General features: G+C 47.9%; 4 protein-coding genes and 1 non-coding gene across 5 annotated transcripts; 4 read left to right on the top strand and 1 right to left on the bottom strand.

Moving 5' to 3' along the window:
• The first annotated feature begins 44 nt into the window (after nucleotides 1-44).
• Nucleotides 45-148, top strand: F5B22DRAFT_t135. Its single transcript has one exon. It is a non-coding gene; the product is annotated as a tRNA-Arg (tRNA).
• Nucleotides 149-469: 321 nt separating this feature from the next.
• Nucleotides 470-2354, bottom strand: F5B22DRAFT_287644 (beta-lactamase family protein). The gene is made up of 2 exons (XM_047970376.1): nucleotides 1743-2354; nucleotides 470-1681 (listed from the first exon to the last, which is right to left on the bottom strand). The coding sequence occupies exons 1-2, from the start codon at nucleotides 2126-2128 to the stop codon at nucleotides 550-552; spliced, it is 1518 nt and encodes a 505-aa protein (XP_047829162.1). The 5' UTR covers nucleotides 2129-2354; the 3' UTR covers nucleotides 470-549.
• Nucleotides 2355-3145: 791 nt separating this feature from the next.
• F5B22DRAFT_287601 (family 2 glycosyl hydrolase) lies at nucleotides 3146-6746 on the top strand. Its single transcript, XM_047970375.1, has 7 exons — nucleotides 3146-3580; nucleotides 3660-4036; nucleotides 4166-4734; nucleotides 4865-5217; nucleotides 5325-5398; nucleotides 5450-5521; nucleotides 5607-6746. Exons 1-7 carry the CDS (start codon nucleotides 3444-3446, stop codon nucleotides 6605-6607), a joined length of 2583 nt encoding a protein of 860 aa, XP_047829161.1. The 5' UTR covers nucleotides 3146-3443; the 3' UTR covers nucleotides 6608-6746.
• A 4118-nt stretch (nucleotides 6747-10864) lies between these two features.
• F5B22DRAFT_287495 (uncharacterized protein) lies at nucleotides 10865-12885 on the top strand. The gene is made up of 2 exons (XM_047970374.1): nucleotides 10865-11438; nucleotides 11495-12885. Exons 1-2 carry the CDS (start codon nucleotides 11307-11309, stop codon nucleotides 12632-12634), a joined length of 1272 nt encoding a protein of 423 aa, XP_047829160.1. The 5' UTR covers nucleotides 10865-11306; the 3' UTR covers nucleotides 12635-12885.
• Nucleotides 12886-15733: 2848 nt separating this feature from the next.
• On the top strand, nucleotides 15734-17163 carry F5B22DRAFT_287465 (isoprenoid synthase domain-containing protein). The gene is made up of 2 exons (XM_047970373.1): nucleotides 15734-15897; nucleotides 15950-17163. The coding sequence occupies exons 1-2, from the start codon at nucleotides 15879-15881 to the stop codon at nucleotides 17089-17091; spliced, it is 1161 nt and encodes a 386-aa protein (XP_047829159.1). The 5' UTR covers nucleotides 15734-15878; the 3' UTR covers nucleotides 17092-17163.
• Nucleotides 17164-18129: the final 966 nt, after the last annotated feature.

Raw genomic sequence — 18129 nt, 5'->3', positions numbered from 1 at the left:
AGATAATGCGCCGTCGTTCCAATAACAGTTCAAGAGAACCATCTGGCTTCGTGGCCCAATGGCAAGGCGTCTGACTACGATCAGAACTTGAGCAAACAAGTTCACACGCGCAATCAGGAGATTCTGGGTTCGACCCCCAGCGAGGTCACGAATAATCCTTTTGCAATTTTTATCATTTTTTTTCTATTGATCTATTGATTATTTTCAATTTTCTTGGTAGTGAGTGACTGGTATATTTTGATTGTTTTGCACTGCTTAGAATGGTGGCGTGTTGAGGGGCAGATGCTTACCGTAGTTCATTGTAATGGTAGCTATTCCAAGGTCTTCAATGTGAATTCAACACATAAAGCAAGGCCTCCGCAACAGAGCTATTATCAATGCTATATATAATGTATATACATGATTAATACTAAGAGAAAGCGAGAAGTACTAATCTCTCATATTGAAGACCTTGGAAGGCAGACAGCTCAAGATTCGGAAGTGCCAAACCTTCTAGCTAACTTATGCGACCAGTAAAATCATAACTGACAAGTGAACTGATCATTAGGCTCATTCTATTCTATCAAACCAGATCATCTCTGCTTCTTTCTCAAGCTCCAATCCAAACTTGACAGGTTTATCATTGTGGAACAAAAACCTCGCCGGCCACAGATCGTATTCGCTGCGACTAAGCCAGTTGCTCACATGGCCAAGATATTCAGTCTCTCCGCGCACATGGTCGAGAACTATGAAGAACCCGATCGATCGATCACTCGCATCGATGTAGAGTTTCCCATCCTTAATTTCCACAGTCATGCCTTTATACCCTGGGTTCCAATACGTGCCAGTGTAGATACTGAGCGGCATCTTCTGCGCCTCCGCGTCTTCACGAAGGACACGTCGCAGCTCCTCCTCCTTGGGATCATTCTCGTACTTGGCGTTTCTCTCCTCCAGCACTTTATTCCAATCCATTCTCTCCGGGCTCGGCACACCCAGAGCCTCGTCGATCAATTCGTATGCTAGGATCGTCCCTAGGGTGCCCGTGGCGTCCGTATTACCTAGGATAACACCACCAAGCTTGAGCGATGGGACGAAGAAGTGTCTACTGCCGTAACCAGGTATGCCGCCATCGTGGCTGATCACCATATGGCCTCTGTAGTAGAATACCTCCAGCCCGGCAGCGTACATTTCCGGCGATGTCAGCGGCAACCCGTCCTCTGGATCCGGTTCTGTGAAAGACCGCATCCTGATGAGTCCCTTGTAGATCTCTTCATCGATAGGATGGTCCTGATTCATCAGGGCCTTAACCCATTTGAGATAGTCACTTGCGCTTGTGATGATTGAGCCCGCGCCTTGATCTTCGGGGCTATCCCACACGTCGAAACCGATGTAGCGCTCGCTCTTCTCGTCCCAGTGATACCCCGTGGAAATGCGGTCGCCGAGACCAAAGGACTTCGCCCGCGCTGGCTGGAGTTGAGTTGAGTGCATCTCGAGAGGCTTGAAGAAGTGCTCCTGAAGGAAATCCGCGAAAGCGAGCCCGCTTTTCTGCTCAACGAGGTACGTCGCCACCGTGAACATTATGTTGCAGTACATGAACTTTGACCGTATCGGCGCCGTGACTTCCAAGTTCCGCAGATTCCTGGTCACAGATCGCGCGTCATCTGGCTTTGCTGCTAGCGGGCCCAGGTAGGAATCATCGTGACTAGAAGGTTTAGCTGAAAATATTCTCTTCCCGGGTTATCGTTTACAGATTCTTTACTCACCGTGGTAGACCTGTCCGATGGCTGAGGATGTCGTCGACGGTGATATCATCCGTATACTCCTGCTTCGACATGATGAAATCCCCAGGCAGGAGACTCGACATCTTCGCCTCCCATTTCACCTCGGGGTATTTTTCATCGTCGCGAACTAGTAAACCAACCGCTGCAGCCGTCATCGACTTTGAACTGGACGCTATGTCGAAGAGGGTGTCTGGTGTACATGGCTTAGGCGGGTCGAGCGTTGCTAAACCGTATGCTGCGGAGAAAGTACGGTCACCTTCTACGAACGCCACTGAGAGCCCGGGTATATGATGCTTCTTTATAAGCTCCTCGACGCGCGAAGAGAAAGCGGGGGAGTTGAGGTACTCCATTGCTCGAAGATGGGACATGACGAGTGATGTGCCTAGATGATGAACGCTTTTGATTATGCAGCGTGGGATGTCTGTAACTGCGTGCGTCTTCTTTATATCATTAACATTCGATCCAGGGTATGCTCCTTTTCAGTTGTAGAATCCTTCGCAACACATCTATCTATTCATTCTGAATCATTCGGGTCTAAGGCTAGTAGCGGGGTCATCGTGGCGGACGCAGGTCAGATTGAGCGGCTTGCTCGGCAATGGTGTTGGAAGCCACATAGGACTAGAAATCAAGTATCAATACATTTCTATTCGTGCATCGTTCTGCACATAAGAACTAAGAACTACGGTATGCGTATGACAATGGCCGGTATGACATGGCTGGAAGAATAACCAAAGATCAGCCCTACCCGCAAAAAGGGATGGATGTGGGGGATGCTTGATCAGGAAAGGGCGGGAATCTCACGATGCATCATCCCTCGAAACCAATGAACATTAACTAGGTAGGTAGCAGGTTAATCCACTAGGCATAATGCGCATCCAACTTAGTCCTACATCTAGGCTGTCTAACTACACCGTGCACTCTTCAACAGGCCATGTCGTGCGTTTCTGAAGTTCACTTGATGTCTCTGACGCGCTAAGTACAGTATGTAGATAGTTGAATCTGGCTAATTCCAGCCTCGGTTCAAGGTCAAGATTGGAGATAGAGGTCTCGCTGTATTGCGTACCGAGATGTCGCCAACAGCGGCAGCTCGACATTTTAAGACGGTGTCTCCAGCTTAAGACATGAATTGAACCTCCTTCCGCAATAATATGGAGATGATAACTCGTCATGTCAAAGCTCTTGTTCATCATTGTCCTAGATGCGCCGACTATCGCGTTTCATCGATGTAAACCATTTGAGAGGCACCCGCTTGCACTCAACGCCGTTCCGTGCCGGAGATACACTAACAGAGAGCTTTGTGTACCTATTTAAAAATACCTACCTATAAGTCACGCAGTATCTCAGTATATCTTCCAACCCCCTTTCAACTACGTATATAAACAGATATAGACATGGGATTCTACATCATGTGCTTACCTCTTACGCATCGAATGAAACGTCAAGTGTACCTCCTTGCCTAAATTGGACCTGCTGTTTGCTGTTCCACGACTACCCCTCTTCGCGTTCCTGCCCCTCCTCCAAGATTGTTGGTATTGGCGGAATCAAAGTTTGAGTGGCCTTTGAATTTTCACCTCCGGTCTCCAATATGCCTTTCTCCCCAAAGCCACAGAAAAGACACACACGTTATATTGCGTTGTCCTAGTTCATCACAACCTGCTTGTAAACACATAGGAACACGGCGCAATGGCTCGCTCTCGACATGACTTAAGCCATGGATGGCAATTTCGAGAGACACCTGGCCCTTCATCAAGTGAAAACCCATGGCTTCCAGTACAGGTTGTTCCTACTCAAGTTCATATGGACCTATTAGCCAACAAGAAGTATGCAGATGACCTAATTCCACCCAAGCTCGATCCTCATTACCTAGCATCCTCGTTCCGTTTACTCACGCTACTGTAGAATACCAGACCCTTTTCTGAATCTCAACGAGTTGGAAGTTCGGTCACTCGCCGAGAAACAATGGGCATACCGAACTCAGTTTTCCAAGCCTTTGGGGCCGGCATCTGAGCTGTCGGCGACGACGGATTTGGTGTTCGAGGGTCTCGACACGTTTGCAACCGTCTGGCTTAACGGCACCGAGGTCCTAAAATCTGATAACATGTTCATCTCTCACCGGGTCGACGTGAAGAATCTACTCAAGGACATGAACGAGTTGGAGATCAAGTTCGATTCGGCTATGCTTCGTGGCAGAGAATTAGTTGAGGAGCATTCTCATGAGCATACTTTCTACGTGAGGCAGACTGAGGTTAGCCGTGTACCCGTGCGGAAGGCTCAATGTATGTGGCTCTGAACGTACTCATTGCATTCTTTCTCGGGTTTGAGATCGGGAAAAGCTGAATCTTTCACTGAAGGGACCCGTAATTCCAATCCTCAATGACTGGCTGACTAAAATTTAATGACTGCAGACCACTGGGGTTGGGACTGGGGTCCTATACTGATAACTGCCGGTCCTTGGAAACCTGTCTACCTTGAGCAGTATGTTGCGAGAATCGAAGACTTTTGGACTGAGTACGAGGTTAGCGAAGACCTACAGACTTGCTCAGGCCGCATCATAGCCAAGGTATCTGAAGCAACCGGCCAGTCAATCCAAGTATCATTATCGTTGAATGAATCGATTGTATTTGAGAAAGACTGTACGGTCAGTTCGAGCGGCATCGCGGAAGCATCGTTCTCACTAGCTCAACCGGAACTCTGGTATCCATTCACCCACGGGGCTCAAACTCGGTATGAGTTGAAGGCTAGTCCAGGATCTTATAATACGAGATCTAAGCGGATTGGTTTCCGACGAGCTCAGCTCATCCAACAGGAGGACGAATTTGGAAAATCGTTCTTCTTCAGAATCAACGGCAACGACGTGTTCTGTGGTGGGTCGTGCTGGATTCCAGCTGACAGCTTTGTATCACAAATCCCCGAGCAGCGATACCGTGACTGGGTTAAGCTTTTATACGAGGGTAATCAGAACATGATCCGTGTCGTATGTAACCATTGGGGTTGTTTTCTCCCTGTTCTAGTTACTCCCGAAGGTCATAATTGCCTATTAGGGGCACAAGTGTGTCTCCGAAGCTTTTATCTGAAAGAGCAATTGCTGACTCCAGCTGTTGTAGTGGGGTGGCGGCATCTATGAAGATGATATCTTTTACGACGCTTGCGACGAGTTGGGAATAATGGTGTGGCAAGATTTCGCCTTCGCATGCGCATCTTATCCTACATATAAGTCTTTCTTAGATTCTGTTGAGACCGAAGCACGGCAGAACATCCGCCGGTTGCGGTGGCATCCTTCTTTAATTATCTGGGCTGGCAGCAACGAGGACTATCAAGTCCAAGAACGATACAAACTCGAATACAATTACGAAGACAAAGATCCTCAGTCATGGCTCAAGTCAACTTTCCCCGCCCGATACACTTACGAATATCTACTTCCAAAGATTCTATCAGAGGAAGACCGGTTTGCTATCTAGTATGTATTCTTCGCCGTGACGTCCTAGGATGTGATATTTCCTGGTCCTACGTTCTGGCTACCGCTCAGTCTTGTTGAGCGTTACTGGTTCCTGACTTCCTCGATAGTCATCCTACCAGTCCCTGGGGTGATGGCAAGATAACCTCAGACCCCACGGTTGGTGACAAGCACCAATGGGACAGTATGTTTTTTCACTCTCTAGCAACGCGTAGCTATCTGCTAATGCTTGCAGTCTGGCATGGCGCAATGAACAGATATCAAGAAGTATTCAGGCTGTCTGCTCGTTTCATCAGTGAATTCGGAAGTGAGTTTCGACATACATTTATGGCAAGGGGCATCTAGGCTTGGGCTATATCGAGTTTAAGGAGCTTAGACTGACATCACTCTAGTGGAGGCTTACCCTCATCTAGAAACTATTCGCAGTATGATCACCGTCGAGCAACAAAGATATCCTGGATCTATGATGATGGATTTTCGCAACAAGGCCATTGACCATGAGCGTCGTGTAGCAGCTTACGTGAATGAGAACTTCACTGTCAAATATGATCTTGCTTCATATACACATCTTACCCAAGTCGTCCAAGCTGAGGCTATGCATTTTGCATACAAAGCATGGCGTCGGGAATGGGGTCAAAGAAAGTGTGGAGGAATTTTAGTTTGGCAACTCAACGACTGCTGGCCCACGATGAGTTGGGCAGTAGTCGATTATTATCTCGTGAAGAAACCCGCCTACTACGCTATCAAGAATGCTCTAAAACCAATTAGCATCGGGTTATCGAGGGAATACCATGATTGGACATCCGGGCATGTCGATCCCACAGAGTCGTTCAAGGATTCGAAGTTCGACTTATGGATTGTCAGCGATCGGACCCAAACACTGCAAGCTAATATAGCAGTGCGATTTATCTCTATCAAGACCGGCCAAGATATAAGGCAGCCGGTTAGACTCAACGGGGTGACTGTGATTCCTAATTCTACCACCGAAGTTCTTAAGAATCATGATATTACCGAAAGTAGCATGGAAAAGCAGGATAAGCTGAGGTCTTTTAATATTTCCGAATTCGACCCTTACGTGATTTATGCCACTCTTACGATCGACGACCACACCATAGATTCCGATACGTATTGGCCGCAGCCTCTTAAATATTTGGATTTTAGTGATCGCAACATCACTGTCAGAGCTCTAGGAGATGATAAAGTCACGATCTCAGCGGGTCGTCCTACGAAAGGGTTTGTGATTGAAGAGATGCAGGATGTAGGTCTCAGCGACAATGGGTTTGATATTGTTCCAGGACAGGAAAAAGTAATTGAGGTGGTAGGCCCAGACATTTGGTCGCTCAGATACACCTACATAGGAGCCCCTGGAGCTTCTATGCCTTTGATGGCCTAAGATGTAACATCCTCTTTACGGTGAACTCAACGGTGGGCTGGCAGGGGATGGTAGGATAGTTATAAATAAGGAAGCGGTAGAGAAATTGCAAGACCCAAAATGACGAAGGCAGCAACATCATACTACTACTTACTGCACCGATGATTCGTTCTTGTTGCCTATTAATCGTCTTCGTGAAGTAGTGAAAGATTAAGAAACATTATCGTCGTCATCTGTACATGCGTGAGTACTTGTCTACTAGGGTCGCTTCTGAATTTTATCACGTTACATTAACGGTCCCAACTGCCTCTCTCATACACAGCCGCAAGCGTCGTAATGTAGCCCCTAAATTAACAACAGTCATGTCTACGATCGAGAACTATTCGTCGAGATGTCGAGGTACTCTAGCAACTACAATTAATACATGTTCCTATGCTTTACGTTCCTCGACAGCCCGACCCTGAGCATAATCTCAGTTTTTTTTTTGAGACTCCAAGCAGTTGGTAGCCTCTGACATAAGTCCTGTTAAATTTGACAGGGTTCAAACGCCGGGAAAATTTTTCAGATGTATCTGTCAAAGCGACTTGTCGCCGTCGACCTAGGCTTTAAAACTAGCTGCACATGAAATTCGTGCCGACTACAGGGCTCTTTACAGCTCGCTCACCCTATGAACGGTTGGCTCTCTATCTGATCACACCCTCAATTCTGCAAGCATTACGATCTTTTGTGCGCTTACAAAGATACATTCAGCTGAAATCTCATCTCAGATTGAAGGATAAGGCCGGTATATCTTGGCGCCTAATCATACCTATTGCAGAAATTGTAACCATCCTCGGTACATTGAGCTTGTTTCGAGGCCAGAGAGAAACACTTGTCTCTTTTTAGATAGCAGCATTGGGTATTATTCATCTTAACCGTATCTGACAAGAAGGAGAAGGATGTCCCCAGTAGTTCCTAGTGCTTCTTCTTAGAGACGGTGCCCCTAATTGGTTGGCTAGAACCACTGGAAATCCTTCCTGCTTGTGACAAATGTCGAGGTTGCCTCGAACACGTGCTAGTGATTAGTCCTGTAGTGAATGCTTCATATAAGCTAAACTAAGTAATATCGGTTGTAAGAATGAAAAGGCCGTGTATTAGACTTGGGTCTAGCAAAGCGGCAATAGTGTATACCTAGCGCACCTCATGCTTACTATTGAGGTTGGGGGATAGGCTGGCTAGCTTGGAAGTCACATATCGGTTTATCGCGTACATTTACGTAGTATATACGCTAAGAACTTGTACGGTACTGCACGTATTCGCGCCGCTCATGTGCAGCCAGGTGCATGATCGTGTATATCAGATTAGATGCTTATGAGTGGAAATAGCGGAATTCTTAATGCAGCCGTCACTGCGGTATCTGTCCGCTGTCGAAAGAAACGAACAACCCAGCCACTGCTGTGGCTCGGTCCCGTAATATTCGAATCTCTAAAATACCCTATATAAGTAAGTATGTGGTAACAGCCTTGCAAAAAATATCATAGCACCCTAATCATGTACATGTAGGTTGCTCTAGGTATCGGTTAAGGGTGGACACTTACGCACCAGCATGTTATGTTGATAGGTCCAGAAAGCACTTGTCGACATTAGGAAAGTCGAACTTATCAGTGTAAGTAGGTCGTGTTTCAATCCACATACATGTTATGTACATAGTATACGCATAACATCTTTCGGCTCCTATGAAACAGGAATCTTATGATTGTCATCTTGGAAAGACACTAGAATCATGATCACTTACTCTTGTGTTATGTATACATTTGATCCTTCCGGAGGGATGTTGAAGTCCTTGTTGAACCCGAAACTAACTAAGCCTCGGCGGTAACTGGAATATGACTTATGATGATGCTGTCTTCTAATCTATAGAAATCCTTCTTATGTAATGTCAAATACCCAACCCTGGTACGATAGGCTGGGGGAAAGGAAGGAATGCCAACGTAGTATCGAAACTACACGTGTAGGGGTTCTGAACCTGTGGTAGTGCTAGCTCCCGTTTCCTGATGGATTGATGAGCGGATAATTTCTGGGCCACAGGAATGCCGATCTCCTTCCGCATATGAGGCTCCAGGGCTCTGCTCTGAGCATGTCTCTCTGCGCGCTCATGCTGCAACAATGTTAGAGGCTGCGGTCCGACTCGAGTGGATTTGGGGTACTAGGACTTAGTGTGACGCAAAGGGTCCCCATTGACTGTTTTCAGAATCGAGGGTCGGTCCCGCCAGCAGCACATGGTTGCATATCTAGTTAGTGACTACATAGTACGCCTGTCTTCATCGTTCGATAGCCTGTGATTCTTAGCTTGGCTGAGCCGGAATATGCCATTACGACGAGCAGCGAAGGAGTCGGTTAGCGCTGCCGTTGCAAGGGACGGAATGGAATGATAGCGAATTCCGACATTTGAATGACGATTGATGCCATTTCGCCTAGGTACAATTAAGCTGGTGCTTAGACAACCTGGCCGCCATGGTATGTGCTTGGAGCTTAGTGATGATGGCCTGCATTATGTGAACACACACTAATAGATACTGGAGCTTTTATCTAGTACCGAGTAGCGTCAAATCCTCTTTTACTTGGGCCGGGCTAGGCTTTGACTTGCAGTAGTAGCAGAACCAAAAGAACACCCGGCGAGGTTGAGCAGCGGCTTACTCCGTCGTGATCCAACGATTCCTCACATTCTCGAATCTTGTCGAGAGCTATCGCACGGCGACAAATCATTGGCCAAGATGGAAACCGAGCGCCTCAAACGTGCATGAAGTATCGGGCGGCGGCCGTGGCATTTCGCCACTGATTCACCTTTTCCTTTTCAAGAATAGCAGCACGGCAAGCCACTTTCGCAGGGTATCGCCTTTTGAAGACAGGTCTGCTAAAAGGGTCTGGCGAGGTGGGATGGGGACAGACACCCCTGGACGAAGCTAAGACTGGGATTAGCAGGTATTTGTGTAATGCCGTACGTGCCACCGCCATACTTACACTAGGTACACGATATAGCCGGTACACAAATTCTGCCGCTCCAGGATTCCAGGCGATGTTATGTACGGCATGAATGCGCATGTGCATGATGGCAGGGTCTTATACATGTAAACATTGCCTCGGATTTTGCTCGCCGAACTTGGGTTCTATCTGTACTACCTACAGCCGAGAGAGAACACCTGCAGTCCATAGAGAAGGGTTCGCCTAGATAAGAAGATAACAAATGTGACGGGATGGGGAAGCCTACATAGGTAGTACCTACGATGGGTGAGTGACATATAGATTAGTTTACGTTACCTACAAATTCTTTCCTGCACAACAAGAACCTCAACCTACGGTGTAGGTGCGAGACTAGCCTAAACCAGGCAACCAATGTCCATTGGTGCTTAAGCTGACCATGGCAGTATGTGTGCATGTAAGCTGACAGACGATCTGACCCGATAACTTTTTGCCGCTTGAAGGAGGACCACACTAGCCTAGCGTTACTTGATGCCAACTCCCAGCCTGGATGGGACCTTTGTAGGGCCTCTGTAGGGCCGTTTACATGTGAGTATCGAAATTCCAAAGGGGAATTCTACAGGACGACAGTACGCTAACATCGCAGCTTATCTTCAAGGTTGTATTTGTGTAGTGTACAGTATTTAGTGCATGAGTGTCCCCAAAGTTTGGAGCTGAAACCCGGCCGGCATGGGGGGATGAGGACGATCTACATTGCGTACTCGAGTCTGTTCCTGACATGGGCTTATTTTCTAATCATTCGTGCCTTTGAATATTTTGCTACATTTCTTCATTGTATTCTGAGCATCATCGACCTGTCGGTGAGTTTGCCGTGCTAGGATCCGATGCCTGTTACTTGGTGGTGTACGTGATCCCACACCCCCCCCTTGCCCTCGGTATTCGTAATGCAGCACTCGTATATCACTGTATCCTGCTAAATTCTGATCTAGTATCCTGCAGTATACCGTGGACTAACGCTCCATGCCATACGACGACTGGTATGTTGTGGTTTAGGGAGGGGAGGTAGGTAGCCGGGGTCGAGGGTTAAGCTGCAGCAGAGGGCACGTAGGTTTGATAAGATGGATCCTTGGCGTGGGTGAAGGGCACACTAGACTGAGAGGGGTGAGGAGCGAATGAGTAATTCAACACTGTCGCTTAGAAGATCCTTGTGATTGGGCCTATTGGTTGAGAAATGGTTCGAGAAGAGTAGTAATACTGCTCGGCTCATTCAGCACTGCCTGGGAGTAACCTCATTGGCGGAGAGACTATACTTGTTGTTGCAACTTGCAAACCATCTGTTGCAATCTGCAACTGGATGACAATTCCTTCGTCTGACATCTTTCCGCTACGTGGGCAGGATCTGTGCTACACACTAAGCCTTATCTAAGACTGGCCAGAGCCCCTGCTTTGCCTGCCGCCATTACGAGAGTAGCGTGTGGTTGGCGCCACGGTCCCGTTATTTTCAAGACCGCACTATGATTCCTCATGGAGGAGCATCTGATAGTGGATGCAGGCAAGAGACGATTATTGACATGGTGTGCTATGTAGTGTCCGCAAGGGTAGTGTAGGCCATGAGAGCATAAGCAACACATGTAGATATTATATATAACATACGCAACCCAGAACTGCCGCGCAGCGGCATACAAGGGCTCTTAGTTTCCGATTCCCGATACTCTAAATTCACCATCTCTCTTGGCGGGTAGCGAAGGCGAGCTCATACACAATGTTCTGCACACTGAAACACAACAGCCTGTCAGATGAGGCCTACACCTTCGAGACAACAACGCCTCCTTTCTCTAGGAAACGGGAGGGAAGATTGGCTAAGATTGCCTGCACGAACTGCCGAATAAGCAAGGTAATTTTATCACCACTGTGGCTCTGGTGAGATCACCAGCTAAATGCGGCGAACAGTTAAAGTGCTCTGGTGAGCCACATGGCTGCCAACGATGTCTGGCGAAGAAGATAGATTGTTGCTATCCTTCCCCTCCAAGGGGAAACAGCCACAAGAAGACACAATCACAAGCTCAGGCACAAGCCCGAGCGCGAGCTTCAGCTCCAGTTCCCGCTCCGGCTCAAGCGCCGGCGCCAACTCCACCAGAAACCCCTCAATTCCAGTCTCAGTCAAGGCCATCATCAGCACCGGTGGATGCAACGAATGATGACGACTTTGCCACTATCATCTCGAATCAAGAGACGACGTATAGTAGCACGATAGATGACCTAGACTTAAGCCTCGGCGGCTTCGAAGTATCCGACTTCACCACATCCGATAGCATCCCTAGATTGCTCTCTGATGGAGATTACATGGACCCTTCAGATGCCATGAGATCATGGCAACAACCATTCACATTCACGCCCGAAGAGATCAAGTCGCCGTGGACTAGCACACCAGAACGGGAAGATATGATCTTTAGCAGTGACAGCAAACCATCAACGTTAGCATCGACCCCAGCTACATCTGATTCAAGCTGCTCCTGTTTTTCACAGGCCGTCAGCACATACGAGGCTATCGAGGTAGCTGTTTGGGGACAGAACGAGCTCTGGAGGAATGCCGATGATATGCTACGGTATCAGAAAAAGGCATTGATTGAGTGCGAGGAGCTTCTCGAGTGCAGGAGATGCACGGCGCAGTCTGCCTACACTATGCTTCTCTTATCTATGTGTCGGAGGATCTTAACAACGTTAGGCGATCTATGTCAAGGCAATTCATGGGCAAGTTCTGATATAGTCACAAGTCAGGAGCATGGCCCGGATGATAGAAAGCGGCGGAAGTGCGGAGAGGATGGTGGTGAGGGGGTAGACGAGAGCCGCAGCCGCAGATACGGCATCAGCATACGGAACAGGCAGCTCGATGACGACGACGAGCACCTCGTTCTGCAGAGCCTTCTTACAGCACGCGTTGCACGATTGGGTCGCTTACTCGGCACGCTTGACAGGATCGTCAGCGAGCATAGCTGGCCTGCTCATAAAGCCATTATTCGCGATCTACAAACGGGCCTTGCTACAAATTCGTTTATTGTTGAAAAATCACGGATACCTTGGACTGCATAGAGAAGGACTATTCTGGCGCGATAGACCGAACATAGACTTAGAAACATAGATGCGGCATGTACTGTAAACTCACCCATAGAGGAGCATGGTTTAGAGGAAACATCATCGACAATATAGAGAGGTCTTCGAATCTGCATTGCAAAAGTCCCCCTTCTTCCTGTATGCCTGTTTTCCCTTCCTAGAGTGGAATAAACTCATTTCAGGTATTCAAAGTCGCAAGCTGTCGTTGAGTTGCGGATAATTCCGTCTCGCTGATCCTCATTACTTACTTACTACTGTGTTGATGTGACGGCCTATCTAGTGCACTGCCTAACACTGCCCGGCCATATTGGCGCTGACCAAACAGATTCCACGTTCAACGCTGATCGTCATTCGTCACGGCCACCCCTCTGAGCACCCTTCTAGAATAGTAGAATAAATTTAGTTGTTTTGTGTGTACATAGCTAGTACCGCGAAAAGCGGATCGGATCAACCGAGCGCTGCTCACTGCTGTTAGGGAGGCATGTCTTCGCGACCCATTCAACCCCCAAGTTTTGGTTCGCTTACTCACCATGTCTGTCTCATGTTAGGGCTAATTATAGCACACCAATTCGGCCGGACGGCCTTGGGAGCTGGGGAAACAATTTCCTTCTCAACCGAGCAGCCGGATAGATGTAGGTACGGTACCCTAAGTACACCACTGTTACAGAGACGTTGCAAGGCTAGGTAGACGTGTCATGAAATCAAGCTTAAATTTTCGCTCGAAAGCCAGCTCCGCCACTAGGCACGATGTCTACCTGGTAAGCCCTAGTTTCACGGCATTGGTCTGTGCCGGATTAGTCAGAGTCAGATGCCTCCGTGGAAACAAATAAGCTTCTGAGGGCGTTGCATTGTGGCAGCTGTGACACCAGTCATCCTTGACCCGCCTATATGTCAGCCCATCTTCATCTTATCATCATATTATCGTCACTAGCGTAGGATACGCTACCTTAGCATTATTAGGTAGGCATACATACTATGTAAGGTGGTGGATTGTAAGGGATAGGGAAACCTACTGGGTACCGTGTCCTCCGTATTGCATCCTGTCCTTTTCAACTTGGCGTCTGGGGTCAAAGTCTGACTACTTATGGCATCATTTTTGGAGCCTTGTCTGGACATGCGTATACTACACGTGTAGAGTAGGTAAGCGTGCCATAGCGTGGCAGTATACCTACCTATGCTGGTTCGCAGGATGACTATAACCCTGCCTCAATAACCAGCTAATTCCGTGCAACACGCTCGTTACAAGCACAACGGGCATCGCGGCTGACCGTTTGCATCACTGGAATAGGTGGCGCTTTAGTGACAAACAAAGCATGAACTCGTCTGGCGCTGATGCCATCCTTCAGATTGCTAGCGAGTAATTGTGTGAACAAACAAATAGAGCGTCTGGTTGTCAACAGCAGTGAGATTACCTGGCAGCACTAGCATTGATATTTGAAGAACCCTCGGTGTCCATATACAGTATGCTCGACCAAACTCGTATTCGAGGACACATCTTCGGACCTTCGATTTTGGGTTGTGACACAAGTAACTACTGCATAGATGCATGCCTATGCTAGGTATAACCGTATAAGCATTACGGGAATGCATGGATGTATCTTACAATACCTACGGCGGTCCTCATAGCACCTGTCGCAGAAAGCCGTACATAGTATAATCAATTGATGACTCTCACCTCATCAATCCCATAAGCCCTACTCGAGTTTCAGCTAAACAGTACACTAATCGATGGTTTAGATTAATCCTAGTCTACATACAGGTAGACCGTGGAAGCGGTATATCGACTATGTAGCCACTGGTCATCGTTTTCTCCGCCAAGGCATGCCAAGTCGCTCCCCAGGCAGAAGCCCCAGGCATTGGCTTTGATGCCAGCTTGCGGTGTGCGTACAATTAACTCTTCGTGTTGGCATCTCAATGGCACAAACTTCCTAGTTAGGCACAAGCGATATTTACCGGAATCAAGTAACAGGACGGTAGCACTAGCTTGTTGGTGAGGCATGTGTGCCATGTTATGCATAGTGTAGTTATGTCATGTAGTCGTAACCTTGCCTACCTACGTTACATTTGAATGCTGCCATGTCAAACAGCTGGAACGCTCAAGTAAGAGGCTGGTTTTTATTTGTTCCCATACTTGATTTTCTACCTCCCCGAAAATGCCTTCGCATATAATCTTCTTCACAATATGGGTTGAATTCCCGAATTCTGAGCTCGGTACTTAGATCTCTTGGCCCTACTGCCACAATTCTACCGCGTCTGTGCCGTACACTAAGACCAGAATGTTTTTGATGTGTAGCCCATGGAATACCGACCAGGCACTTTTACCATGTTCCAAATCTCCCAAATCAACAATATAATTGCATGTTTAAGTTAGAGTCTAGATGCCGCTCGCACTTAATTCGGAAGGCCCGATCATACTGTAGCAACTGGATTTGGAATACCCGAATAGAGTCTCCAGCCAAGCGGAACTAATACCCATCCTCACCAGATCCCATCCCTACATGTAACTTGATGTAAGTAAGTAAGTGTATGCTACCTTGCATATCTCTACTGCATACCTCTGTCGCCTAGCGGAATGCCTACAGCATTGAGCACGCACTAGGTAACAGCAACCCATGATGTACACTACGCGACACTAGAGAGCCGCCCTGACAGTGGGCCTGGTGTCAAGAGGGCGATGTCATGCGAGACTGCACTTGTGTTTATACGGGCAAATTTAAAGACGAATGCAGTTACTGTTGAGACTCAGCTACCTGCTTGTCGATGCCTAGCAGTAGACACTAAACTTCCACGGGTGACGGAATTTGCCCCAGGGCAGCACAGGCGTGCATGCGAATCCTCTCGATTTGTCAACCAAGGCTACCCAAGATGGCTCGACAGGGAATATGGTCTCTATTTAGAAAATTACTACATGTACTGTCCCAGCATGCGTTGATCATGGACTAGTTGCACAGGTAAGCAGCGGGTTCCCATTGCAGCGTTCCGAGGCATTGCCAGGCGTAGAAACTTGATAACTATCACATGCTCTCGCTCTCTTAATGGATGACTAGCTTCATGACTGCCATTTGTATAGCCGTCCAACCTCTTGACTCTTTCTTCTTCCTGATATCCACCCCTGTTCCTAGACTTGCCGAACTTGAAGTCCGAGACAACTAGTATACATAGACTCTTATCATTAGCCCATCATCCGAATCCTCTCATTTCCTCCCAACGCCATATAGTCACGATGGAATCAGGCGCGCAGGGTAAGTGAACAATGCCAACCCACCAAGCATATACGACTAACAACTGCATTAGCACCAGTATCTTCCCCTTGGGCACCATTGAAATCATCACTAAGACCACTACTTGATTCTATCTACCCTCATCAGCGCCGTCCAACAGGCTTGCTCACACCAACTACTATGAGCTTGCAACAAAAGGGTCAACCAGCAACATATCCAGCATTAGCAAAGGACGAATTACAGAAGAGTGCTCAAGAGACTGCCCAATCCTCAACATCAGAACAGCCACCCAAGGACGAAATGGACTCGGTCAACGGCTGGATATGGACTGCTCAGAAGGAGAAGATTATCCTGAGCCCTTATGATTACATTGCCTCAGAGCCCGGCAAGGAGTTTCGGACACTGCTCCTGAATGCATTCAACACCTGGCTTGAAGTTCCCCAAGAAAGCTTAGCCATCATTACCAAGGTGGTGCGCATGCTGCACACCTCGTCTCTCCTCATTGATGATATCCAGGACAACTCACAGCTGAGAAGAGGACGACCCGTAGCCCACAACATTTTTGGTGTTGCACAGACCATCAACGCTGGCAACTACGTCTACTTCCTTGCCCTGAAGGAGTTACAGCAGCTGAAGAACCCGGCAGAGGCCATGGACATCTATACAACTGAAATGCTTTATCTTCACCGAGGTCAGGGCATGGACCTCTACTGGCGTGATACCCTGACCTGCCCAACTGAGGATGACTATCTAGAGATGGTCTCCAACAAGACAGGTGGTCTCTTCCGTCTTGCCGTCAAGTTGATGCAGTCTCAATCTCCTACATCATTCGACTGTTTGCCGCTAGCCGAGCTTCTCGGCCAGGCTTTCCAGATTGCCGACGACTACAAGAACTTGGCAAACCTTGACTACACCCAAAAGAAAGGTCTATGCGAAGATTTGACCGAGGGCAAATTCTCCTTCCCCGTTATCCACAGCATACGATCGAACCCCGAAAACCAAGAACTGCTTCATATTCTCGCTCAGCGTCCCACCGACGTTGACACCAAGAAGTATGCTGTCAAGTATATCGAGAGCACTGGCAGCCTTGAGTACACCAAGGAGCTTGTGTCGATACTAATTGCCAAGGCCAAGGAAGAGGCTGACTCTATTGACGCGGGGTCAGACAAGAGCAAGGGCATCCACGCGTTATTGGCCAAGTTGGAGTTGAAGTAAAATCCTTCATATTCACTGGAGATGTAGATAGATAGGTAGACATAACGTGTTCTCTTTCTACAGGGGTTTTATGGCATATCTAGGACGGTCAACGGGAAGGGCGTGTTATTCAATATTGTGGATTATTATTGGTCCTTGCAGGCGTTAGGGTGTCGATATCCAAACTCGTGTTGTTTCATAGACTGCTTGCTTGAGGAATCTAAAATGAGAGTTCTGTGAAATCAAACGACGCAACATAATGCGTTTGTACCTCGTGATTGCATAGCTTCCAAGTTTAGGACCTGAGTGGTGTTTTGTTGCTTGTTACTGTTGGCGACACTGCCATTGGTCCTGACCGCTCATCAATGAAAAAGTGCTCGTCTATTTTTAGCGAACCTGTTATATTTTACAGTACCTAGGTATGTCGTCGCATTCTCTTGAAGGGGCTAAGCGACGACATCCCTTACTTATTTATGCGAGTTGATCGTCGGTCCTGTGACCAGCCTGCGCAGTGTCTTGAGGGCTTCCCAACTTGCTTCGGTGTAGGTAGGCTCGGTAGGTAAGTGAAGGCCAATCAAGCCCTCACTCACCATGGGGCAGCGTATTGGCCGTTAGCAAGTATACCTACACCTCTTCCAGGATCTAAGCTCAGTGCCAAAAATAAGGATTGTGCAGGGTTGTTACCGGGCTATAACTAGGGTGCAACCGGGAACTTGCTCAACTGTTACCAGGCTGGCCTAAAGGGCTTCGTCAGGGGGCGTTCAGGTAACGTACGACAGCTCTGCCGGAATTCGGCTAGGGACCCTGTTACAAATGTTACGCAATTCAGCAGGAATTGGGTCCTTGTATTGAGCTAACATTCTAAATCCAGGAAGAGGTGTAGCTCCCGCTCTAATCCTATGTAAGTGACGTTTCCGGCAATGCAAGTGTGTGGCGGCGCCTCCGATACGGTACGTGTCGAGGGATAGGTATCTGACCCTGGACAGACTGGACAATCCCATTCAGGCGAACATACTCTGTAAAGTTCTGGTACGCTAACACCGCCAGGGTTTACATGTA

This window comes from Xylaria bambusicola (genome assembly GCF_022495145.1).
Source record: "Xylaria bambusicola strain CBS 139988 unplaced genomic scaffold F5B22scaffold_32, whole genome shotgun sequence".
NCBI classification, from domain to species: domain Eukaryota; kingdom Fungi; phylum Ascomycota; class Sordariomycetes; order Xylariales; family Xylariaceae; genus Xylaria; species Xylaria bambusicola.
The sequence above is the reverse complement of the archived record's forward strand: the minus strand, read 5'-3'. Positions and strand labels throughout refer to the sequence as shown.